The sequence below is a fragment of the Callithrix jacchus genome, chromosome 1 (genome assembly GCF_049354715.1).
Source record: "Callithrix jacchus isolate 240 chromosome 1, calJac240_pri, whole genome shotgun sequence".
Lineage (NCBI taxonomy): Eukaryota > Metazoa > Chordata > Mammalia > Primates > Cebidae > Callithrix > Callithrix jacchus.
In genome coordinates, this window is record NC_133502.1 from 16,710,620 (window position 1) to 16,735,149 (window position 24,530).

At 44.6% G+C, this 24,530-nt stretch overlaps 2 protein-coding genes across 23 annotated transcripts in view; one reads left to right on the top strand and one right to left on the bottom strand.

Moving 5' to 3' along the window:
- LOC118152276 (uncharacterized) overlaps nt 1-2,570 on the top strand; it is a 125,758-nt gene extending 123,188 nt beyond the window's left edge. For all 11 annotated transcript variants that reach the window (XR_013525527.1, XR_013525517.1, XR_013525523.1 and 8 more), the window contains one exon: nt 917-2,570. The gene's annotated coding sequence lies outside the window, so the exon portion shown is untranslated. The remainder of the gene's footprint in view (nt 1-916) is intronic.
- NALCN (sodium leak channel, non-selective) overlaps nt 1-24,530 on the bottom strand; it is a 388,832-nt gene that overhangs the window by 3,889 nt on the left and 360,413 nt on the right. For all 12 annotated transcript variants that reach the window (XM_078347271.1, XM_054246818.2, XM_054246767.2 and 9 more), the window contains 9 exons: nt 21,951-22,019; nt 20,353-20,501; nt 19,420-19,513; nt 15,046-15,178; nt 14,266-14,381; nt 9,519-9,676; nt 4,674-4,824; nt 2,564-2,713; nt 732-849 (listed from right to left, as the gene is read on the bottom strand). In XM_078347271.1, the coding sequence (XP_078203397.1) occupies nt 732-849; nt 2,564-2,713; nt 4,674-4,824; nt 9,519-9,676; nt 14,266-14,381; nt 15,046-15,178; nt 19,420-19,513; nt 20,353-20,501; nt 21,951-22,019 (1,138 nt within the window). The remainder of the gene's footprint in view (nt 1-731; nt 850-2,563; nt 2,714-4,673; nt 4,825-9,518; nt 9,677-14,265; nt 14,382-15,045; nt 15,179-19,419; nt 19,514-20,352; nt 20,502-21,950; nt 22,020-24,530) is intronic.

The following is a 24,530-nucleotide window of genomic DNA, read 5'->3' on the forward strand; positions in this document are numbered from 1 at the left end:
CTGGGTGACAGAGTGAGACTCCATCTCAACAAAGAACAAAAAACCAGAAAAAAAAAAAAAGAAAAACACATACAAGGACACTAGGCTGCGGGGAGCATTGTTCTCTCTCCATTCCTGAGTGTTCTTCATGGGATTAGCCTGGCTTTCCAAAACCTTATATAGAAGAAGCTCATAGAAGACAATTCTCTTACTAAATCGGTAAAATATGGTAAATAATGGAATTCTTTATTAAATGAAAGGATCGAATGAGATAAAGCAGCTTGCCTAAAGACAGTGACTGGCTCAGCTGCAAAGTGAATGCTAAGACAAAGTGGGGGCTGGTCCCTTTTTTGAGAACTTTGTGGCATTTTCTGAATGATTGCACCTGCCTACTCCCTCTTCAATTAAATAAGTTTCACCTATGTTTGAGCGTGCCTTGATGCACGAAGGAAGCCCTTGGAAATCTCTCCCTCTTTCTGAATCTTGGCTTTTTCATAGGTGCTGGCTTCTAGACCATGGCAGCCTGAAATGTACCCAGAAAATGGGGGCTAATGTAGGTCATATTTAGAGAAGTTATTTGGTGGGGGGAGGGGGTGGGACAATGATTTTAACAAGACTACATTTTTCATTATGTCGCTGTCTGTAAACGACTGTAGATGCAGACTTACATTTTGAAATGCAAGACCCAAAACACATAAAGTAAATACCTTTAAAATGCCTTGATCGGTAGAGAAATGCCTGGATGTACCTACCCGAGGGCAGACGCCACTGTCCAAACTTCCTCTGGGGTTTCCCTGCATCAGCTGCGTCTTGCCGGCTTCCTCCTCGATCCGACAGCGTGGGGCTCAGGAGCTGCTGCTGGCTGCTCGTCTGCATGGGAGGAGAAGCACCCACTTACCATCTTCCTTAACCCTGTGCTTTCCTCATTTTACCATAGGAAAGGAAAACAAGGCAGGAGAACAGGTGGGAAGAACTATATGGACTCATAGTGTCCACTGTGGGGAAGGAAAAGTGAAAATGGGTAAAAAGAGTCACAGAAGCAAAAGAGCCACCACCGCACGCCGTGCCGAAGGAGACACCACTCTTTCCTGGGTAACCCCACTGCCTCGCTCCCCTCCATGCCTGAGAATGTCATTGTTGCCCTTCATATCTTCACTGGCGAACCAGGGGGCAAGGATGGGGCGCTGCAGCAAGGAAGGCGGGGCAGTGGGGACTGGCTGGGCGGGGGCAGTCTACCAGCCTGAAGATCTGCACTTAGGGCTTCAGGGAGAGAGTTCTCCATGGGCAAAGCTCTGTGATGGGCTTTGGATGGAGCTGATAACAATCTAAGCTAAAGTCAAAGAGAGAGGCCAAGACTTCCCACACCTTTCCACCTGTTCTCTGGCTCACCTGTCACCTCTCCCTTTCCTATCAAAAGCGTTGCTCTTCACATCTCTTCAATATCCCCTCTTGTTTTTTTTTGGGTCACCTCTTGGGATTTTCATCTAAAAACGGGGCTCTGCAATCGCCACTTTCCCTGGGCTCATTGGCCCTGTCTCACTGTCTGTCCTGACCTCAGCAGGCCTCCCCCATGAGAGACGTTGCCAGCCATCCTCAGGGTGACCAGTGGCAAGGCCACTGCAGATGGCTGTCTTTGCCCCTTGGTTAACTAACTCTGCAGAAATCCCTGTAGTCGATGGCAGATGATTTCTACATGCTGGGAAGCCCAAAACATGAAATCTACCTCAAAGTGGGCTGTGGCACCAGCAGGTCTCCTGGAGCACCCTGCTAGGCCATGGATCCTTAGGCTTCCAAATGTACCCCTGGCCCCATTGCTGCACACCACGGAGCCTGGTGCTGCTGGGGACTGTGCAGAGCACAGGATCTGCTCCATGTTGTAAACCTCAGATCATAATTGCTGCCTCATAAAGGGGTAAGTCCTCCCAGCCAGCTGCTTCTCACAGCACAGGACTCTCCAGGACGCTGATAACTCCTTGTACTTTTCTAAATAGACACGTACATTGAGTTTGAGAATGAAAATATGTTGTGACCTAGTAAATACAACCTCAAGCCAATTCTCCTGAATTCCATATACTCTTCTGATACCCAACCAAGAAAGGATACATCTTCAATAAGCCTGATTATATAAGGAGGTTGAAGGCCAATTACAAACATTTTCACTGATTTTACTGCAAATGTCTATGGCTTTGGTGAGGGGAGGAAAACATTTGGGGCAGAGCTGCATGGAAACCACACTCTGCTAAGTCACATAGTATTTCCAGATTCAAACGTAGCCCTTAGATCTAATGGTTACTCTTTAGACAAAAATAAAACTACAGATTATGAAGTTCAGGGCATTCATGTTTTCTGGTATTCATATGAATCAGAATCTTTTAAAATAACCTCAACTGCATCCAAGTGGCAAAGACACACATAATCTGGATCAGTGGATTACCACTGTCTTGGTTTTTTGTTTTTCAGTGAAAATATTCCTATTAGAAATATTGGCACCTTGTTTGAATGATGTGACCAGCACCCAGTTTATTTTTACTAAAAGAAGGAAGCCACAGAGTGTCCCGGGCTGAAGGACGGCTCGTGCCCATACCTCTGGTTGCATGCTGTTGTCCTGACTGTTGGCGTTCGTGTCCTCACTGGGCTGGGTGGTCTCGATGCTGGGCGGGTTCAGAAACCGGCTCAGCTCTTGCTGCTGACTCTCTCTCAGACTGTGGATGATACTGCACGACTGCTGCTGTTTCTATGGAAATGCGATTGTTTGTTCAGTAAAGTAGCCCAGCATCCTGCCCGCCCCACTGCCACACACGTCATACTTTCTTCTCCCCTCTCCAAAACCTGCATGATTGGTGACGCCTTAGGAATGTCCAAATAAGGATCCTGAACTAATTTCAATATTCAGTTAAGGGAGGCTGATGCAAAGGTGGGCTTGGAGATTTATGCATTACCTTCCCAGTCCATTTTCATTTGTGTAACAGTCGGAATAGTGATGGTCATCGATGTTTGTGTTTTATTTATTTTTGTTTTTTTTTTTTGGTTGTTTGTTGTTGGTGTTTTCTGTTTTGTTTTGTTTTGTTTTTTTTTTAAATCTCATTGTGTCCTCTAGACTAGACTTCAATGGTACGATTATAACTCACTGCAACCTTAAACTCCTGGGGTCAAGCTATGCTCCTGCCTTAGCCTCATGAGAAGCTGAGATACAAGTGTGCATGACCGTGGCTGGCTAATTTCTTTTTAGAGAGGAAAAGTCTCACTCTATTGCCCAGGCTAGTCTCAAACTTCTGGTCTTAAGTGATCTCTGGCTTCAGTCTCCCAAAGTGCTGGGATTACAGGCATGAGCCACTGTGCCCAGCCTGTGTTTTAAATTACTAACACAGCTATTCTCTTTTTCTCTTCTTATTTTATTCTAGGCTAATTAAACCAATACAATGCCAACCCCTCTCCCACTTTCCCGCATGTTGTAAGAGGCAGAGAGCCTCGGGTGGATGAGAAAACCTTTGTTCTTGTCTTTATTCTGAAGTTTTCAGGCCAACCCAGGAGTCCGGTCTGTCTTGGAATATACTGAAGCTGGGGCTCCTTGTGGCCTCTCAGAGCCAGAGGAGGACAGGTTGATCACTGGGGCTAACATAGCTACAGTGGCCAGCAGTGACAGGACATCACTGGGCAGCTGGCCTTGCTCTAGGAGGTTGAGTTGTACCTTTTCTCTGGGACCCTTTTCTCCTCCAATAGAAGTACATGTTTCTGCAATTGATGTTGCTGCTCTGAGAAAGAGGATTAAAAAACAATCTCTTTTATATATAAATGTTTAGTGATTACTTTTTCCCCCAAATGTGAAACGTGTCAAAAGCATTCATAAAAGTAATTATCTCATAGAAACATTCACTGTAAACACAGTATATGCCAATGAAGTATACATTCATTAATTTTTGAGTTAGATAATCTTACAGGCTTATAATTCAGGAAGCAGGAAACATTATTAATCCCGAGAGGTAGTCTTTTCAGAATACATTATCATGGTTTGTTGAAATTTTTAGCAGCAATTTAAACGTTTTGTAAATCTGATATGTGGAAAATTTTAGAATTTTATACAGTTGAGTTTAATAAATGGACATCATAAATATTTTAATATCAATAAACTGCCTTTTTTTTTTGAGAGAGTCTCACTGTGTCCCCCAGGCTGGAGTACAGTGGCACTTTCTTGGCTCACTGCAACCTCTACCTCCTAGGTTCAAGGGATTCTCCTGCATCAGCCTCCTGAGTAGTGGGGATTACAGGCATGTGCACCATACCCAGTTAACTTTTGTATTTTTGGTAGAGATGGAGTTTTGCTATGTTGGCAGGCTGGTCTCCAACTCCTGGCCTCAAGTGATCCGTCCTCTTGATCTCCCAAAGTGCTGGGATTACAGGCGTGAGCCACTGAGCCTGGCCAATAAACTGCTTTTAAAGTCTTCATGTCATATTAAAATGGGATTCCATGGAAACTTCTAATGGACTCTGCTAAAGAGGGCAGGGCCGACTGTGGACTAGAGTGAAAGTCTGTGTCATGATCTGATCACTGTAAGTGGAGGAAGTGGACAGAGTTTAAAGGGATAGAAGGCTGATCATAGAAGGGGCTAATCCCACACTCACGAAGCCCTTTTCTTTCATCCCTCCTTTTTCGGGGTGGGGCGGGGACCCAACCTGCAGACATGCAGTTCACTCACAGCTCTGATGCGCTTGAGGCACTTCTTGAGCCACATGCGGATGGTCTGCTTGGCCACCTCCTCCTCTATGGTGTACTCCAGCTGCTCCCTTGCCAGGAGCTCCTCCAGCTGCAAGCTCTTGCGGATGTCCACGGACCGGTAAGAAAGCATGCTGGTGAGGGAAACACACCTGCAATCACAGTCTGATTCACCTGAGATATACACACTTACATGTGTCAAAATTCAGAAAGGATATCACTCAATCTAATGAGTCTAGCATTTTGACGCCATCCCTCACCCTTGTGTGTCTAGGGCCTGTCCTGTCACCTCTCTGTGTCTCCCTTCCCTTGTCTGTAAAATAAAGATAGTCCTAGTAACTACTTTATTTAATGACTAAGTGAGTTAATATCTGTGAGGTTCTTAAAGCAGTAAGTGCCTGTGAAGTAAAAGATCCAGGCCAGGTAAAGACTCAGGACTTTCCCTGCAGAAGGGAAACCCCACATCCCATACTTTCTTCACACTTAGCCACATGTGGTGATGGTTAATATGCTTAGCTGTGCATCACACATCCTTACCCCTGCATTCCATTCCTTCTCTGTTTATCTCATCCATCCTTCTATATCTTCCTTATTAATTTAATGTTATTTTTTTGAGATGGAGTTTTGCTCTTGTTGCTCAGGCTGGAGTGCAATCTCAGCTCATGGCAAACTCCCCCTCCTGGGTTCAAGCAGTTCTCCTGCCTCAGCCTCCCAAGTAGCTGGGATTACAGGCATGTGCCACTGTGCCAGCTAATTTTCTATTTTTAGTAGAGATGAGTTTTCACCATGTTGGTCAGACTGGTCTTGAATTCCTGACCTCAAGTGATTCACCTGCCTTGACCTCCCAAAGTGCTGGGATTACAGGTGTGCGCCACCATGCATGGCCTTCCTTATTAATTCTAGAGACTATGAAGCAAATCCAGGGTTTAATATCCACTCCCATTTAGCCCTTGACATACAAAGAGCCCATGCAGTGGGGTTAGATGAAGCTAACAGTAGATGTTTTGCATCATGGGGCAATAAGGCAGCTCCCAGGATGTCTGGACCAAGCAGTCCACCACCAGAGGAGAAGACAGCCTTTCCTGGAAGCATGGTTCACCCAGGAGTAGCCACAGGATCCCAGGTTATGGCTCATGCACCCTGGTGCACCTGTGAGCTATCTCCTTCTGTGAGCTCAGTTCCATCCCGGAGCCCAAATCAGAGCATGGAGGCTCCTGAGAGCACTGATACATTGGCCTTCTCTTCTTTGCTAAGTCTCTCCCCACCACAGAGGGGAAAAAATGCATTTTCTCTTCCTCTCCTCCCTGACTCATCAAGAAACTCATCAAAGCTTCACTGTTTTTATTATTATATACTGGGCTGGGGGAATAAACAGGAAGGGGAGAAACAGCCCCACCGTTGATTTTGCCTGGGTCTATTTTTGTTAGCTGCACCAGTGTGCTCCAAAGCGGCTGAATATGCATGACAATGGTATGCCTATCTGCCTCATGTCAACCTAAAAAAATTTGCCACTAGGAGGAAAGACTCAAACATTCTGTCAGAGATGACATCCTTTGTTATTCACATGCATTTTTCCGTCCTGTCTTTTTCTGTTTTTTAGCTTGTTCGTGGAAGAACTGAATAGTGGGAGGTGAAATTGATAAGAGAACGTTTCCCAGATTCTTCCTGTGCTGAACAGATCCTTTTTTCAGTTTCTGGCCACAAGCCTATTTCTTTATACCTGAGCTCCCCTGAAATCTGAGACACAATACCCACACACTACTTGTAGGTACTGCTATGTGATTAAAATAGCTACTGCTAGTTACTTGCTTTTAATTTTTTCTGTGGCATGGACCCCATGGCAGTGAAGCTTATGGGACATTTCTTAATGCTTTAAATGCACAGAATGAAACACACAATTTTACAAAGGAAACCAATCCTAAGCGAAAACACACACACACACACACACACACGCACAGCTGGAGGCATCACACTACCCGACTTCAAGGCTACAGTCACCAAAGCAGCGTGGTGCTGGTGCCAAAACAGAGATACAGACCAGTGGGACACAACAGAGGCCTCAGAAATAATGTCGCGCATCTACAACCATCTGATCTTTGACAAACCTGACAAAAACAACCAATGGGAAAGGATTCCCTAATTAATAAATGATGTTGTGAAAACTGGCTAGCCATATGCAGAAAGCTGAAACTGGATCCCTTCCTTAGACCTTATTCAAAAGTTAACTCCAGATGCACAGAAGATTTAAAAATAAGGCCTAATACCATAAAAACCCTAGAAGAAAATCCAGGCAATGCCCTTCAGGACACAGGCATGGGCAAGGACTTCATGACTAAAACTCCAAAAGCAATGGCAGCAAAAGCCAAAATAGACAAACGGGATCTAATTAAACTAAAGAGCTTCTGCACAGCAAAAGAAAATATCATCAGAGTGAACAGGTGACCAACAGAATGGGAAAAAAGTTTTGCAATCTACCCATCTGACAAAGGGCTAATATCCAGAATCTACAAAGAACTTAAACAAATTTATAAGAAAAAAAACAACCCCATCAAAAAGTGGGGAAAGGATATGAACAGACACTTCTCAAAAGAAGACATTTATGTGGCCAAGAAACATATGAAAACAAGCTCAGCATCACTGGTCATTAGAGAAATGCAAATCAAAACTACATTGAGATACCATCTCATGCCAGTAAGAATGGTGATCTTTAAAAAATCAGGAGACAACAGATGCTGGAGAGGATGTGGAGAACTAGGAACACTTTTACTCTGCTGCTGGGAGTGTAAATTAGTTCAACCATTGTGGAGGGCAGTGTAGCAATTCCTCAAGGACATAGAAATAGAAATACCATTTGACCCAACAATCCCATCACTGGGTATATAGCCAAAGGATTATAAATCATTCTATTATAAAGACACATACACACATGTTTATTGTGGCACTTCTCACAATAGCAAAGACTTGGAACCAACCCAAATGTGATAGACTGGATAAAGAAAATGTGGCACATATACACCATGGAATACTATGCAGCCATTAAAAAGGATGAGTCCATGTCCTTTGCAGGAACGTGGATGAAACTGGAAACCATCATTCTCAGCAAACTGACCCAAGAACAGAAAACCAACCACCACATGTTCTCACTAATAATTGGGTGTTGAACAATGAGAATACATGGAGACAGGGAGGAGAACATCACACACTGGGGCCTGTGGTAGGGGTAGGAGGATAGAGAGGGAGAGCAGGAGGTGGGGGTCTAGGGGAGGGCTAGCATTAGGAGAAATACCTAATGTAGATGACGTGGTGATGGATGCAGCAAACCACCACGGCATGTGTATACCTATGTAACAAACCTGCAGGTTCTGCACATGTACCCCAGAACTTAAAGTATAATAATAAATAAAATGCAATTCTCAAATTACTTCAAAATGGCAGTGATACAGTAACATAAGTGCCTCTTTATTATTCCATTAAATAATACTATCTAGTAGAGCTCAAATAACTACCGTAACTCGGAAGCACTGGTGAGCATAAATGATATTTTAACATGTGAGCCAAGGCAGTCGGTTATGTGATCTGAAAATTTCTGTGAGTTCTCCTGCTAACAAAGACGTGGATATTGCAAATGCAACTGTGGTTTGTTGCCTACGTTCCTCAAGGAAGAGTATGCTGCATTTCAGGGAGTGATGAGTGAAAAGAAAGATGTAATTGTTTCCTCTTGCTAGTCCGTGGACCTCTGTTTGATTTATAGACTCCTGCTTAAGAAGCTGTTATGGGTTGAATGTCTCCTCCCAAAGAAAGACATGTTGCAGTCCTAACCTCAAGTGCCTCGGAATGTAACTTTATTTGGAAATAGGACGTTGCAGTTTTAATTAGTAATTAAGTTAAAATGAGATCACACTGGAGTAGGATTGACTCCTAATGTAATATGACAGATATTCTTATGAAAGGTGGAATTTGAACTTAGATACACACACACAGACACACAAACACAGAGACACAGACACGTGCACAGACATACACAGAATGCCATGTGATGATTAAGGGAGACCCGCAGATGCTTCTACAAGCCAAGTAATGCCCAATATTGGCAGCACATCCCCAGCAACCAGGCGAGAGGCGTGGGGCAGATTCTCCCTCATGGGCCTCGGAAGGAACCAGCCCTACAACACCTCAATCTTGGGCCTTCAGCATCCAGGGCTTGGAGACCATAACTTTCTGTTGTCAAGCCTCTCAGCTTAAGAGGCTAAATTACAGTAGCCCAAGGGAACAAATAAAGAAGTCTCCCAAGGAGAGGAAAAGGCAGAGACTCCACCTGACCCTCTGTTCTGTCTGGGTGCTCATGAAATGTCTGGAAAATGTGGTGTTTCAGCCAGCGGGGCAACCATTGCAGAGCAGCCCAGGTGTCCTATCAGACCCATGCAAGGGAGGAGCTCTGTCCTGCATTCCCAGCTTTGCCACAGAGCCCTGGAACCGCAAGCAAGTCACTCAGCTCTTCTGGGCAGTTCCCGCATCGCAGGGAAGGGCTGGGACTGTTCTCCCAGGCACCTGCCACCTCTCCCCTCGGGGAGCACCTCAGTGGGCAGGGGCCCCTCAGGACATCAGGCCACAGCCTCCCAGCCCTCCTGAGTGAGGCCTCCTACTTAGAAATGAATATTGCAAGGGGGGAAGGGCACTTAGCACCTGGGACACGTGACCCTGCTTCACAGCCACGGCAGATGTGGCATTTGGGTTAGACACACACTCGTTAATTTTGCCGCAGAGACCTTGAAGGCTGACAGCTGTGGCTTCTGGCCCCAGCTTTGGCCTGCAAGAGCCTGCCTCCTACCTCAGGACGTCGTGGAAGGTGACGTCCCCGCCGTTGTGCAGCCTCTCCATTTCATAGCACATGTGCTTGAACAGGAGCTTGTCCTTGTCCAGGTCCACCTCCAGCCTCCCACGTAGCAGCCGCAGCAGGAACTTGACGCGGAATGTGGGGATCACACCCTGGGGGCAGAGCACAAGCAGCAGCAAATCATTATCAGCCTCAGTGATTCGCTTGGGTTTCTCAAAACAAAAGTGCTATTTCTCCAAAGCTAGCGTAATTAGTACCAGATGTGAAGAAAGCTGGTCACCTCCTTGGAGCCTGGTGGAATTAATTAAGTGGGCTAAGAAGAACAGAGGATGGAAAACTGAGAAATTTCTGCTGGTGCTTCTCTCTCTGGGAAGTCACCACGTTGCAGCATTTGGAGTGAGGCGTGGGAAGCTCCCCCTCTGCCCCCAGGACCCTGCTCTTACTCTCAGCAGGCTGATGGCTCACGCAGCCCCTCCCACAGACTCAGCCTCCAACTTATGCACTGAGTGGGTCGTAATGCGCTGGCACAAGACAATGGACAAGACACACGTGTCATCCTCGTCACTCAATCTGGATGCGAGGAATGTCTTAATGTTTATTACAAGTGTTTCTACCATTAAAAGATAACTCGCGGTGCTCACACCTACAATCCCAGCAGTTTGGGAGGCTGAGGTGGCTGGATCACCTGAGGTCAGGAGTTTGAGACCAGCCTGGCCAACATGGTGAAACCTGGTCTCTACTAAAAACACAAAAATTAGCTGGACACAGTGGCACATGCCTGTAGTCTCAGCTATTCAGGAGGCTGAGTGTGGAGAATTGCTTGAACCCAGGAGGCAGAGGTCGCAGGGAGCTGAGATTATGCCACTGCACACCAGCCTGGGCACAGAGTGGGACTCCATCTTAAAAAAAAATAAAAAGAAAAAACTCCTTTTTATGTTTTCTTCAAGATTAGAAAAACTATATACAAGAGAATTAGGCTCCCAGCTCTGCCCTCTTCTGGAGTCAGAATCTATCCAGACACTGAGAATCTAAGATGTGTCGCTATCTTCCTTGCAACACAAACCACCATGCCAGCCCTGGCTGTGTCTTGAGTGAAAGTGCTGGGCAGAACGCAGGTGACCATGCCTGCCAGTTACTGACATCTCGGTGTGCAGGGGGCAGTGTGGTCTTCATGTGCGTGTTACATGAAAGCGGGTTCCCATGGGTGACAGTTATGGAGAGACAGGCAGATTCCAAGGAGCTGAGAGTGAGGTCAGATGCCCTGCATGCAGGGCATGCACTACGTTGAAAGAGGTGGAGGTGGATGAGGAGGAGGAGGAGGAGGAAAGGAAAGCCCTCGAGACTGGATCCTGGGTGGCTGGAGGGTACCAACAAGAGGGAGCAAATCAGGGTGAGGACTCTGCCTGGGTCCCTCATTTATGATGCCCATGCTGGCATTTTGGATTTCGTGCCCTTCATCAACTCTTCTTGAACTATTTCCAGATCTCCCCCCAAATACCCTGGCAGAACCTTTCTTGTTCAAACAGCACCCCTCGGGCCTCCTTCATGGTCATCCCTGCCAGTGCAGCCCAACCCCAACTACTGTCTATAGTTTTAACTTCTGAGCATTTATCGTTTCTGGAAATACTGCTACTACTACTATTATTATTTTACTTTTTACTATTTGTCTCCACCTATTAGAATGTAAGCTCTGTGGTACAGGAACTGTTCCATCTTGTTCATTGCTGTAGCCTCATTACCTAGAAATGTGCCTGAGTGTTTGCTAGAGGGAGGAGGAGGAGGAGGTAGAGTAAAAGGAAGAGGAGGAGAAAGAGGTAGAGGAGAAGGAGGAGGTGGAGAAGGAGGAGGTGGATGAGGACAAGGAGGTAGATGAGGAGGAGGATGAGGAGGAGGAGGTGGAGGAGGAGGAGGAGGTAGAGGAAGAGGTGGATGAGGAGGAGGAGGATAAGGAGGAGGAGGATGAGGAGAAGGCTGAGAAGGATGAGGAGGAGTTGGATGAGGAGGAGGAGGTGGATGATGAGGAGGTGAATGAGGAGGATGAGGAGGAGGAGGGGGTGGATGAGGAAGAGGAGGAGGAGGTGGAGGAGGAGGAGGAGGATGATGAGGAGGAGGAGGAGGATGATGAGGAGGAGGTGGATGAGGAGGAGGAGGAGGTGGATGTGGAGGAGGAGGAAGTGGATGAGGAGGAGGAGGAGATGGATGAGGAGGAGGAGGAGGAGGATGAGGAGGAGGAGGAGGATGATGATGAGGAGGAGGAGGATGATGAGGAGGAGGTGGATGAGGAGGAGGAGGAGGTGGATGTGGAGGAGGAGGAAGTGGATGAGGAGGAGGAGGAGATGGATGAGGAGGAGGAGGAGGAGGATGAGGAGGAGGAGGTGGATGATGAGGAAGAGGTGAATGAGGAGGATGAGGAGGAGGTGGATGAGGAAGAGGAGGAGAAGGAGGAGGAGGTGGAGGAGGAGGAGGATGATGAGGTGGAGGAGGAGGTGGTTGATGAGGAAGAGGTGAATGAGGAGGATGAGGAGGAGGTGGATGAGAAGGAGGAGGAGGTGGAGGAGGAGGAGGATGATGAGGTGGAGGAGGAGGATGAGGAGGAGGAGGTGGATGAGGAGGAGGAGGAGGAAGTGGATGAGGAGGAGGAGGAGGAAGTGGATGATGAGGAGGAGGAGATGGATGAGGAGGAGGAGGAGGAGGTGGACCAGGAGGAGGATGAGGAGGAGGATGTGGATGAGGAGGAGGAGGAGGATGAGGATGAGGAGGTGAATGAGGAGGAGGAGGAGGAGGAGGTGGACCAGGAGGAGGATGAGGAGGAGGATGTGGATGAGGATGTGGATGAGGAGGAGGATGAGGAGGAGGAGGAGGTGGATGAGGAGGAGGATGATGAGGTGGAGGAGGAGGATGAGGAGGAGGAGGTGGATGAGGAGGAGGAGAAGGAGGTGGACCAGGAGGATGAGGAGGAGGAAGTGGATGAGGAGGAGGAGGAGATGGATGAGGAGGAGGAGGAGATGGATGAGGAGGAGGAGGAGGAGGACCAGGAAAAGAGGTGGACCAGGAGGAGGATGAGGAGGAGGATGTGGATGAGGAGGAGGAGGAGGATGAGGATGAGGAGGTGAATGAGGAGGAGGGGGTGAATGAGGAGGAGGAGGAGATGGATGAGGAAGAGGAGGAGGAGGAGGTGGAGGAGGAGGAGGAGGATGAGGAGGAGGAGGTGGATGAGGAGGAGGAGGAGGAAGTGGATGAGGAGGAGGAGGAGATGGATGAGGAGGAGGAGGAGGAGGTGGACCAGGAGGAGGATGAGGAGGAGGATGTGGATGAGGAGGAGGAGGAGGATGAGGATGAGGAGGTGAATGAGGAGGAGGAGAAGGAGGTGGACCAGGAGGATGAGGAGGAGGAAGTGGATGAGGAGGAGGAGGAGATGGATGAGGAGGAGGAGGAGGAGGACCAGGAAAAGAGGTGGACCAGGAGGAGGATGAGGAGGAGGATGTGGATGAGGATGAGGATGAGGAGGTGAATGAGGAGGAGGGGGTGAATGAGGAGGAGGAGGAGATGGAGGAGGTGGAGGAGGAGGACGAGGTGGAGGAGGAGGAGGAGGAGGATGAGGAGGAGGAGGTGGATGAGGAGGAGGAGGAGGAAGTGGATGAGGAGGAGGAGGAGGAGGTGGACCAGGAGGAGGATGAGGAGGAGGAGGAGGATGAGGAGGTGGATGAGGAGGAGGATGAGGAGGAGGAGGAGGTGGATGAGGAGGAGGAGGAGGAGGTGGATGAGGAGGAGGAGGATGAGGTGGAGGAGGAGGAGGTGGATGAGGAGGAGGAGAAGGAGGTGGACCAGGAGGATGAGGAGGAGGAAGTGGATGAGGAGGAGGTGGATGAGGAGGAGGAGGATGAGGTGGAGGAGGAGGAGGTGGATGAGGAGGAGGAGAAGGAGGTGGACCAGGAGGATGAGGAGGAGGAAGTGGATGAGGAGGAGGAGATGGATGAGGAGGAGGAGGAGGAGGACCAGGAAAAGAGGTGGACCAGGAGGAGGATGAGGAGGAGGATGTGGATGAGGATGAGGAGGTGAATGAGGAGAAGGGGGTGGATGAGGAGGAGGAGGAGGTAGATGAGGAGGAGGAGGAGGAGGTAGATGAGGAGGAGGAGGGGGAGGTGGACTAGGAGGAGGAGGAGGAGGAGGTGGATGAGGAGGAGGAAGGGAAAGAGGTGGAGGTTGATGACAAGGATTACAAGAAGAGGAAGAGCAAACCGCTGCTACTTTGGCTAATTTAAAGAAATCCTGGGTAAGCTTTATGGTTAAAACATTCAAATAATAACTCAAAAATAAACAAATAAGCACCTTCAGACACCACTTAAATAACTCCTTTGTACTTTTAACTGGGATTGCTGCTTGAATTTGAGGTGATCATGAATTCATAATACACTGTCCCTTTGGTAGTTTCAATATCACCTCTTTTCCTGCCCTGAGACCAAGCCCAATTCCTTCAGAATCCCTTTGGCTTCTTTTCCCTGCTGACCTTCTGAAAGTCCAAAGAAGAGGATGTTCGTGGTTGACCATGATGTGAGGAGGAACAACTCTCCCTCTCCCTTCCTGGATGCTGTTGAACTGTAAATGACAGCTTTCTGCAATTCACCAATGGCATTTAAGATTCAATCTATGTCATTTGCTAACCTCAAAACCATTTAAGTGTTTGAGACATGTTGGTAAGTCTCCTTGAGGTGGGGCGTGAAACAACCACCCACTCTCCTACCTCTCTCTTATCATCCACCATGTTCCATATGATTTGAAAGTGGCGAAGATCATTGTAACTTAAAAGCTGGTCTTCTTCAGTGGAATAAAACAAGGAGAAATTCTCCACAATTATGGCTTTTAAAAAAAGAAAAATTCAGAAGTTAGATCATTATGCTAATCTGTCATATTTTACAGAAAGTAAAACATCTATTATTAATAATGGATTTTATCACCTACATCATAAGCCAAATTTTTAAGTGCTTTTAGTATGGTTTCCAAATTGGCATGTTTACACTTGGGCTAAGCTATTTCTCCAGCTCCTGCCTTTCCAAAACATGAGGGTCATAAGCACAAACACACATTCTGTGTATAGAGATAGTCATGCCAGCTGGCTTTAACTCCTAGTTGAGAGTTCCAAGGCTGTTTTTAAGGGTCAAATTGAGTTCTGGGTGGCCCCACAGATGGGTGATTAAGGTATGGCTTTCAGAAACAGAAATGTGATATTGCAAGGCTAGAAAGGTAGTCCTCTCTGCTCTTGTTCAGCTCAATCCATGAGAAGAGCGCTTTTGAAATTAACGATCATGATAAATGGTACGACCCTTAAAATTGCAATCAAATGTCATTTACATGCCTTTCAATGGTCTTTGAAGCTTCTGGATGGAGAGACAACAATTTATAATTAATGCCATGAAACACCCACACCAACCAATCCAGGATAATTACTTGAAAATTGTACATAATTATCTAAGTACCTGAGTTTAAAGAGTAGAAAAAAAAATATTCAAGCAACATCACTTACCTACAAGCAGATTTAGCATGATGTAGGCAATGATGACATAAAACGAACAGAAATACATAAGTGCCCCAGCATAATTTCCACAGTCTGTTGCCCAGTATGTGAATTCATCTGGAGTACAAAAAGGAGGCTGAACCTTTGGGGCAGTGGGGTAGAAGAAGAAGAAGATAAGAGTAGAGAATGCAAATTTCTTTTAGCTGACTAGAGTTAAGGAAGAGATTCCTAAACATATAGAATATGATTAACTTAAGAGTAAGCTTTCAAAAGCCACATATATTGGGTACTTCATCTGTAGCAAAAATACAGAAGAATATTTCATTTATGCTATGCTGTTATCTTGTAGAATCCCAAGGTTATTGCCATGTTTAAAAGCACAATGAAAATGAGCTGATCTCCACTAGATACTCTTTCTGCCACTGCCACCTGCCCCCGGTGATAAGTAGCTACTGTGATGCAAACTGCAGAAAACCAAATAAAAAGACACAAGTTTCTGTCTGACCGAAGTAATAGGTTAACATTTGGGAACACGGACTGCACAGGTATGCCTCGGGGGCACTGCAGTTTCAGTTCCAGTGAATACTGCAATAAAACAAGTCCCATGCATGTTCTGGTTTCCCAGCGCATATGCAAGGTATGTTTATACCATACTGTGGCTTATTAAGTGCGCAGTAGCATTATGTCTAAAAAAGGTACAGACCTTAATAAAAAGTGTTTTATTGCTAAGAAAAGCCAACAATCATCTGAGCCTTTAGTGAGCTGTAATCTTCTGCTAGTGGTGGAAGGTCTTGCCTCAGTGCTGGTGGCTGCTGACGGCTGGAGTGGCGTGGCAGTTTCTTAAAACAAGGTAACATGGAAGGTTGTCATATCAATTGACTCTTCCTTTTGTGAAAACTTTTTCTGCAGCACGTGATGCTGTTTGATAGCGTTTTACCCACAATACAACTTCTTTCGAATTTGGAGTCAACCCTCCCAAACCCTGCTGCTGGTTTATTGAGTCATTTTATGTAACATTATGAAGTCTTTGTTGTCACGACTATGTCCATAACATCTTCAGCAAGAGTAGATTCCATTTCAAGAAGCCACTCTGCTCATCCATAAGGGGCAATCTTCACTCCTTCAAGTTTGATCAGGAGACTGTAGCAATTCGGTCACATCTTCAGGTTCTATTTCTAATTCTGGTTCTCTTGCTATTTCTACCAACCACATGCACAGTGACTTCCTTCACTGAAGTCTCAAACCCATGAAAGTCATCCATGAGGGCTGGAATCGACTTCTTCCAAATTTCTGTTAATGATGATATTTTGACTTCCTCCCATGAATCATGAACGTTCTTAATGGCATCTAGAATGGTGGATTCTTTCCAGGTTTTCAATGAACTTTGCCCAGATCCTTCAGAGGAATCACTGTCTATAGCAGCCATTAGCCTTATTAAATATATTTCTGAAATAATAAGACTTGAAAGTTGAAATGACTCCTTGATCCATGGGCAGAATGGATGTTGTGTTAGCAGGCATACAAACAACATTTGTCTGCTTATACATCTCCTTGTACAACTCTTGGGTGACCAGGTAGATGCATTGTTAATGAGCAATACCACTTGGAATCTTTTTTTTTTCTTTTTGAGCAGTAGGTCTCAAGAGTGGGCTTAAATATCCAGCAAACCATGCTGTAAACAGCTGTCTGTCACCCAGGCTTTGTTGTTCCATTTATAGAGCACAGACAAGGTAGATTTAGCATAATTCTTAAGGGACTGTATTAGTCCACTCTCATGCTGCTAATAAAGACATACCCAAGACTGAGTAATTTATAAAGGAAAGAGATTTAATTGACTCAGTCCAGCAGGAATGGGGAGGCCTCAGGAGACTTACAATCATGGTGGAAGGGAAAGCAAACATGACTCTCTTCACATGGTGGGAGCAAGAAGTGCTGAGCAAAGGGGGGAAAAGCCCCTTATAAAACCATCAGATCTCATGAGAACTCAGTTTCACAAGAACAGGTTGGAGGAAACTAACCCCATGATTCAGTTACCTCCACCTGGTCCCTCCCATGATACATTGGGATGAAGGGAATTGCAATTCAAGATGTGATTTCGGTGGGGACACAGTGAAACTATAGCAGGGACCTAGGATTTTCAGGATGGTAAATGAGCATTGGCTTCCACTGAATGTCGCAGGCTGCATTAGTCCCTAACAACAGAGTCAGTCTGTCATTTGAAGGTTTGAAGCCAGACATCGACTTCTCCTTTCCAGCTGTGAAAGTTCTAGAGGGCATCTTCTTCCAACCCAAGGCTGTTTTGTCATGAACCAACCTTTGCTAGCATCGATCGTTTTTTTTTTTCTGCAGTGTCCTCACTTGTCTCAGCCTTCATAAATTTGAAGAGAGTTAGGGGCTTCTGCATTTGGCTTAGCTTAAGGACATGTGGCTAGTTGATCTTCCATTCGGACCAGTAAAACGTTCTCCATATCAGCAATAAGGCTATTTCTTATCAGTCACATGTTCACTGAAGTCGCATTTTAATTTCCTTCAAGGACTTTTCCCTTGAATTAACAACTTGACTAACTATTTGGTGCAAGGGACGTAGCTTTTGGGCTAACTCAGCTTTCAACACGCCTTCCTCAGTAAGCTTAATCATTTCTAGCTTTTGATTTAAAGTGAGAGATGTGTGATTCTTCTTTTCACTTGAACACTTACAGACCATTGTAGGGTTATGAATCGGCCTAATTTCAGTACTGTTGTGTCTCAGGACAGAGGGAGGCCCAAGAAAAGATCAAAGTTGAGGAGAAGAAAAGAGTTGGGGAAACAGCTGTTTGGCGCGGCAGACAGAAGACATATGACATTTATCAATTAAATTCTCTATCTTACTGAGCACAGTTCATGGCAGCCCCAAAACAACAGCAGGAACATCAAAGATCATTGATCACTGATTGTCAAAACAGATACATAATCATACATTCTGAAATACTGAGAATTACCAAAATGTGATACAGAACCAGAAAGGGAGCAAACACACGCTATTGGAAAAATGGCCCTGATAGACCTGCTCACCACAAGATTGCCACAAACCTTCAATTTGTAAAAATTCAATGTCTGCAAAAGGCAGTAAGTGAAGCACAGTAAAACAAGGTGTGCCTTTACACAGCAAATTCACACTCAGGTTGTGCGAGGAGTAATCCCCATTCCTGGAACACTGCTATGGAATGCTATGGAGTAGCACAAGACTTAGGTTATCAAAAACTCTCATTGTTTACAGGCTCAATAAAATGCCAACACCTCTGAGAGAACTTAACTAGCTCTTTCTTCTATAATCCCAGCATTATGCTTGTACTTTTATTTAAGATTCATTAAGTTTTGCCTTGTGTTCCATTTGATTTGGCAAATTCTGTCCCTGTTAATTCATGCATAAAGTCCTAGAGCTCCTACTCTGTGCTAGGTTTGTACCAAGTTTGGGGAGAGACTGGTAAGAAAGACATAGGCCTTGTCTCTTCTTCCTGCTGACAGTTGAGTGCTACACAGTCCAATATGGTGACCACTAGCTCCATGTAGCCATGTAAATTTAAATTTATGTTAATGAAAATGTAATAATATAAACTTAAATCTAAAATTCAGTTCCTCAGTTGTGTCAGTCACATTTCAAGTGCTCCATAACCACATATGGCTAGTGGCTCCTGAACTGGACAGTGCCTATTTCCATCACTGTAGAAATTGTTTAAGTCAGCATTGGTCTGTCTTATAATAGAGATAGATAAAAGAAATGAATGTAAGCTAATAATTCACTACAGTTGTGATACTTATTACAAAGGAGAAATATAGAGCAGCGCAAGAACATATAGCTGGCTGTCTTAGCTTCAGGCAAAAGACCTGAAGGAATGGATGTTTAAACTGAGAGCAGAAGGATGATGCTTGAGCGGGCAGCATACAGTAGGAAGGAAGTAGAAAGTGTATAGTATGAAGGAAGAGTAGCTCAAAGCCCTTGAGGTAGGCCCCTGGAGCATGTCTTGGAGTTGTTGAAGACCCAGCACCTAGCATATATCTGAGGGGCAGTGAGTATCCATTGAACACATTAAATTAAAGGTCTTCCTGTTTGACTTTGATTACCAAAATATTAAAGATGGGAAGGAAAGAACATGCTCACAGAATGCATATTGGTTTCTACAGTACAGTAGAAACTACAGTAGCTTAAGTTCGGTTAATTGAATATTTTGACTTAAATATTCACACACTGGAATGTATAACAATGCAGTTTTAGGGACTGAAGTGTCAGGATTTATATTTCATACCAAAGTCTTGACGCTAACAAGGATGATCCTGCCAACATTGTGTCGCGAGAGTTTCACGTTGATTCTAAGTCTAAGCATGGTTATGTTGAGAGATATTTACCATACAGTCATGCATAATCTTGTTCCAGTCTTCACCTGTGACAATTCGGAACAGTACGGTAATAGCTTTGCCAGCTGAAGAAAAATTTGCATGCCTAATTTAAGGGGAAAAAAATAACAGAATGTGAATAGAAGGGTTTGTCATGAAATAACATGGTTTGTCACCAGCAAAGCCAGTGGAGGTAGTAGCAAATCTGGTTGCTAAGGTACCTTTTTCAAAGGTCATATCTTATTAGTTTATCATTTCTACTTGCCTCCAAGGATAACTGTCTGAACACCCAGCTCTAGCATGACCACTGATTTATTGCCATTCATCTTGAATGACTAAGGAGGCAAGCTTTGGCAACTAAGTGATCCCTTCCTTCAGTTGGACGATGCTATAAAAGGTGGGGCAGCCAGGTGTCAAATAATTCCTACAACCAGACACATCGGTATAAACTTTGTTGTTGTCTCAGGACTTAAAAAAAAACAAAACGAGATGCATCTATAAAATTTAGACACATCTTGAAAACTGCTTTTCACATATTACAACCATTTGGGAGGGTGGTTCTAAATTCCCATATTTTGCTGAGAATAAAACCCAAAGTTATCTTAAAATTGTTCCATCTAAAAATAATATATCATTTTTTGGCAATACATAGATAGGAAGAGTTCTGGGACCAGGAGTGATGATTACTGAGTGTTGGTGGAATTATGGATTCTTTTTGTTTTATTTCTTAATTTTCTAAGGTTTTGAAAGTAAGACTTTTGAGTTGAAACCTGTTTCAACTGGAAAAGTGTCATTTAAAACTTGGCTATTTTAATTTAATTTCCAACTGATTACATCCCTTTTCCCTCTCCTAGACTTTAATAGATAAAAAACATTTGTTTATTTAAAATTGTATTACTGAAGAGTTTGCTTGATAAATGATTAGAAAGATAAATATACACCAACCTGTTAATGTTCTCCCCATATTTCACAGTACCAAATAAAACAACTCCAGCAAAAGCATAACACAGCAGCAAGAGGAACATGCCTACTATGATAAAGAAGCTCTTGTACATGCTGACCACCACTGTCAGGAGGAGCATCTTCAGCGTCACCTGCGGACCATGGGTGGGAAGAGCGGAGACAGAGAAGGAGAGGGAAGGGGAGAGAAGGGGAGGGAAGGGGAGGGAAGGGGAGGGAGGGGGAGGGAGGGGGAGGGAGGCAGAGGGAGGGGGAGGGAAGGAGAGAGGGAGAGGGAAGGAGAGGGAAGGGGATGGAAGGGGAGAGAGGGGAGGGAAGGGGAGGGAGGGGTAGCAAGGGAGAGGGAGGGGGAGGGAAGGGGAGAGGGAGGAGGAGGGAAAGAGGGAGAGGGAAGGAGAGAGGGAGAGGGAAGGGGAGGGAAAGGAAGGGAAGGGGAGGGAAGGGGGAGAGAGAGGGAGAGGGAGAGAGAGAGAGACAGACACAGACAATATTCAATCCATTAAGATCCATTATGCCATGGAGGTCCTGGGTAGCAACTAATCTTTAAGCGGATTGGCTCAAGAGTGACTGTCAATTATATCATTTGCAAGTTGCTTACTATTAGGTATTAAATCTGAGTATTATTCAAAACCCACCAGGTACTGGGTGAATTTTACTCTCTCTTCAAACAGTTCAGTCTCTTCAGACAAATTAATGAGTAACACTCAAAGCCTTTTCACCTTCCATTTTCTCTTTTCCTGCTCAATTCTCTATAATAAGGGCTACACATTTTTAACTGATGGCAAGTAAACTGAGGTTTCTTCCCCAGACTTTCACAGAAATAAACCTAAACAATGGTATAATACTAAACCATCAGATATTAAATATAGTGGTTATGTGTATCTATGGAATGTATATATGAAATGACATTTGTAATAAAAGTGGAAACAGCATTGTAAAAAATGAAAAATATATGTGGAATATACCCGTGAACATTAACAAAGAATATAAAAAATCTGTAATCCCATCCTGGCCAACATGGTGAAACCTCATCTCTACTAAAAATACAAAAATTAGCCTAGTGTGGTGGCCTGCACCTGTAATCCCAGTACTCGGGAGGCTGAGGCAGGAGAATTGCTTGAACTTGGGAGGCAAAGACTGCAGTGAGCTGAGATCGTGCCACTGCACTCCAGCCTGCTGACAGAGTGAGACCCCATCAAAAAAACAAAACAAAACGAAACAAAAAGAACTTGAAACATGGAACATAAAAATTAATTCACTAAAGATTCCTTTGCTTTGAAGTAAAGTTACTTTATTGAAAACAAAGATAAAGATGCATTAAGAAAGATTATTGGTTTTTGTTTTCATGACTGATATGTTATCTTTAATTTTTGGATAAAAAGAATAAGCAACATAAATGGCAGGAAACACATCAAAAGGTAGCTAAGCTACTGCTTCATTTAATATTTAATATTTGTTCATCTTGATTCATGTCTAGTAATTTGTGACTACATCTCAACCCCCCAGGGTAAGGCTGTAATCAGTTAATCACCGTCCTTTAACGCATATATAACCTTGGAGAGGATTCTTCACAGGGTACTTACATGCTTTCCACAGATAGAGAAAAACCTAAATACAATCACGCAAGCCCCCATCATGTAGGTATATGCGTTCTGAAATGTAAGCAGAAGACAGCCTTTCACAATTTGCACAAAAGATCTTGTTAGTTTCATTTTTAAGTCTTCTGTGAAGTATACTGAATAATTAACTGAATATGTGTAAATTCTTATAAGAAAGTTATCTTAAAAAGGTGCTGAAGAGGTCACTGCAAAAACTCATGAATAAATATTAGATTTAAAATTCAATCTCAAATGAAACTTCGGGTTCTATTTTGCTCAGCTAAATTCTGTATTTTGAAACTTATTTTACATAAAATGGTGACCAGCTCTTTTGCAGACAGGGTGTGAAAAACACAGGATAACAGTGCAACATAGGAAGGTCAAGTGACACAGGAGAGAAGGGAATCCTGCCAAAGAGGAAGAGCTGATGGTGGAAAAGATTGCTGGAAGTCAGATTCTAGACACCCCTGAAAAACACACACATTCATTCCTCTAAGCTGATTTCAGAGAGGTCCTCCCTGCTCAGGAACACATCCAGCTCTTTGTTTGAGGGTAAGATTAGCAAGAAGAGATGACTGCACTTTATGAATATGAAAACTTCATTTGAGAAACAAAGATCCCACCAGCTATAACTGCAATAACAACCTTGACATTCAGCGATGCCAGAATGTGATTACTCTCAAGGAGGCTTGCCTAGCCAAATGATGACAGTCACAGATGGGCCCCACAAAGGGGGTCCAGTGAGATCCTTGGTGAGGTCCAAGCACATGAATGTGTGCACATAGCATCTTTGGATAGGGAACTTTCCTTCCCAATAGTCCACTGCAAAATACAATGGAGAATGAGCATCCTTCCAAGACCAAAGAGGTTCTATGAGAACAAAAGCACTTAGTCTCTTGGGTTTAAGGATTCCTCTTTAGGATCATCTGGGATTGGGGAGTCTACTTGACTTTTGCTTGGACTGAGTAGCTTTAGGTTGCATTTTGATACCGTTTGGCTGTGTTCCCACCCAAACCTCATCTTGAGTTGTAGTTCCCATAATCCCCATATATCATGGGAGGGACCAGGTGGAGGTAACTGAATCATGGGGGTGGTTTCCCTCATCCTGTTCTTGTGATAGTGTTCAGCCTCATGTCATCTGATGCTTTCATGAGGGGCGTCACCTTTCACTGGTCACATACATCTCCCTGCCACCATGTGGAGAAGGATGTATTTGCTTCCCCTTTCACCATGATTGCAAGTTCTCTGAGGCCTCCCCAGCCATGTGGAACTGTGAGTCAATTAATTAAACATCTTTCCTTTATAAATGATCCAGTTTTGGGTATTTCTTCATGGCACTGTGAAAAGGAACTAACACACATTTTATCTGGAGAAAGAAAAAACATGGACCTTGCTGCCTCTTCTTTCCATGTTAGCTGACAATCTATTGCAGACACTTTTCCTCTTTATGTTTTGGAAATAATAACAACCAATAGCTTATAGCATGAGGACCTGAATACTTCACCTGGACTGCGAGGTTCTAAGAGGTCTGACACCTTATCCATCCAAACCTCGTGCTATGCTAGTACTATGTATATCTGTCCTTCTTCCAGCTCTGCTGTCTTTCCATCATGGGGACAGCTGCCTGAAATGTCCTCCCCTCATCCTACAGTTGGAGCCATCACTCCCATGGGGATGCCATCCAAGACTTCTCTGATGAAGCCATCTCCCATTGTTATCTAAGTAGCCACAGGAACACAGGCTCTCCTTCATCTCCCTCATCACAGCCATTATACTCATAGATCTGTGAGCACTTGATGAACACCTATCTACTATTCCAGGCTATAAGGGCCACAACAGCAGAATCTGTCTTTATTTGCTTATTACATTCTTTTAGATTGGTTCAGATCTGCTCAGTCCTGTTTCCAGTCTCATTTTACTCCACATCAACCTGCTCTGAGATGTTAGATGGACCTCCCTAAAGCCCAGCTTTTATTGCTGAGAAAATACTTCAGGGTGACTGAGAGCTAACCTAGGCTTCATTACAGCCCCTGATGCTGAAGGCAACCACTGGTTTAATAAGGATGCTTTCTGCATTCTTGAGCACAGCGTCTTATATGAAGACAAGCCCTTTAGGATGCTTACATGGGTTCCACATGTTATGGATCTTTCCCTGCATGTCTCTAGCATTAAGGGGATGGGAGAACAGATAGAAGGAAACAGGGAAAATCTGACAATATTCCTTGGGGTGAGATCAAGGATGCCTAACAGCAACAACAAAAAGGTAATTATAATAATGCCTAAAGGCTTGTATAATCTCTATAGTTCCAGAAAGTCTTAAATATACCATCTCACTTGATCTTCGTAATGCCAGAGGGAATAATAGGTGGGTTATGACCTTATATCCCCTGTTCAGAGGAGGAAACAAAGGATCATTGAAGGCAAAGAAATTGGTTAAAGCTGGAAAATGGTGGAGCCTAGACTAGGACCCGTATCTTTTAGACTGTGCTGCCCAACATGGTAGCCACCAGCCACATGGAGCCACATGTGGGTTACTGAGCCCTTGAAATGCGGTGATTTAAATGA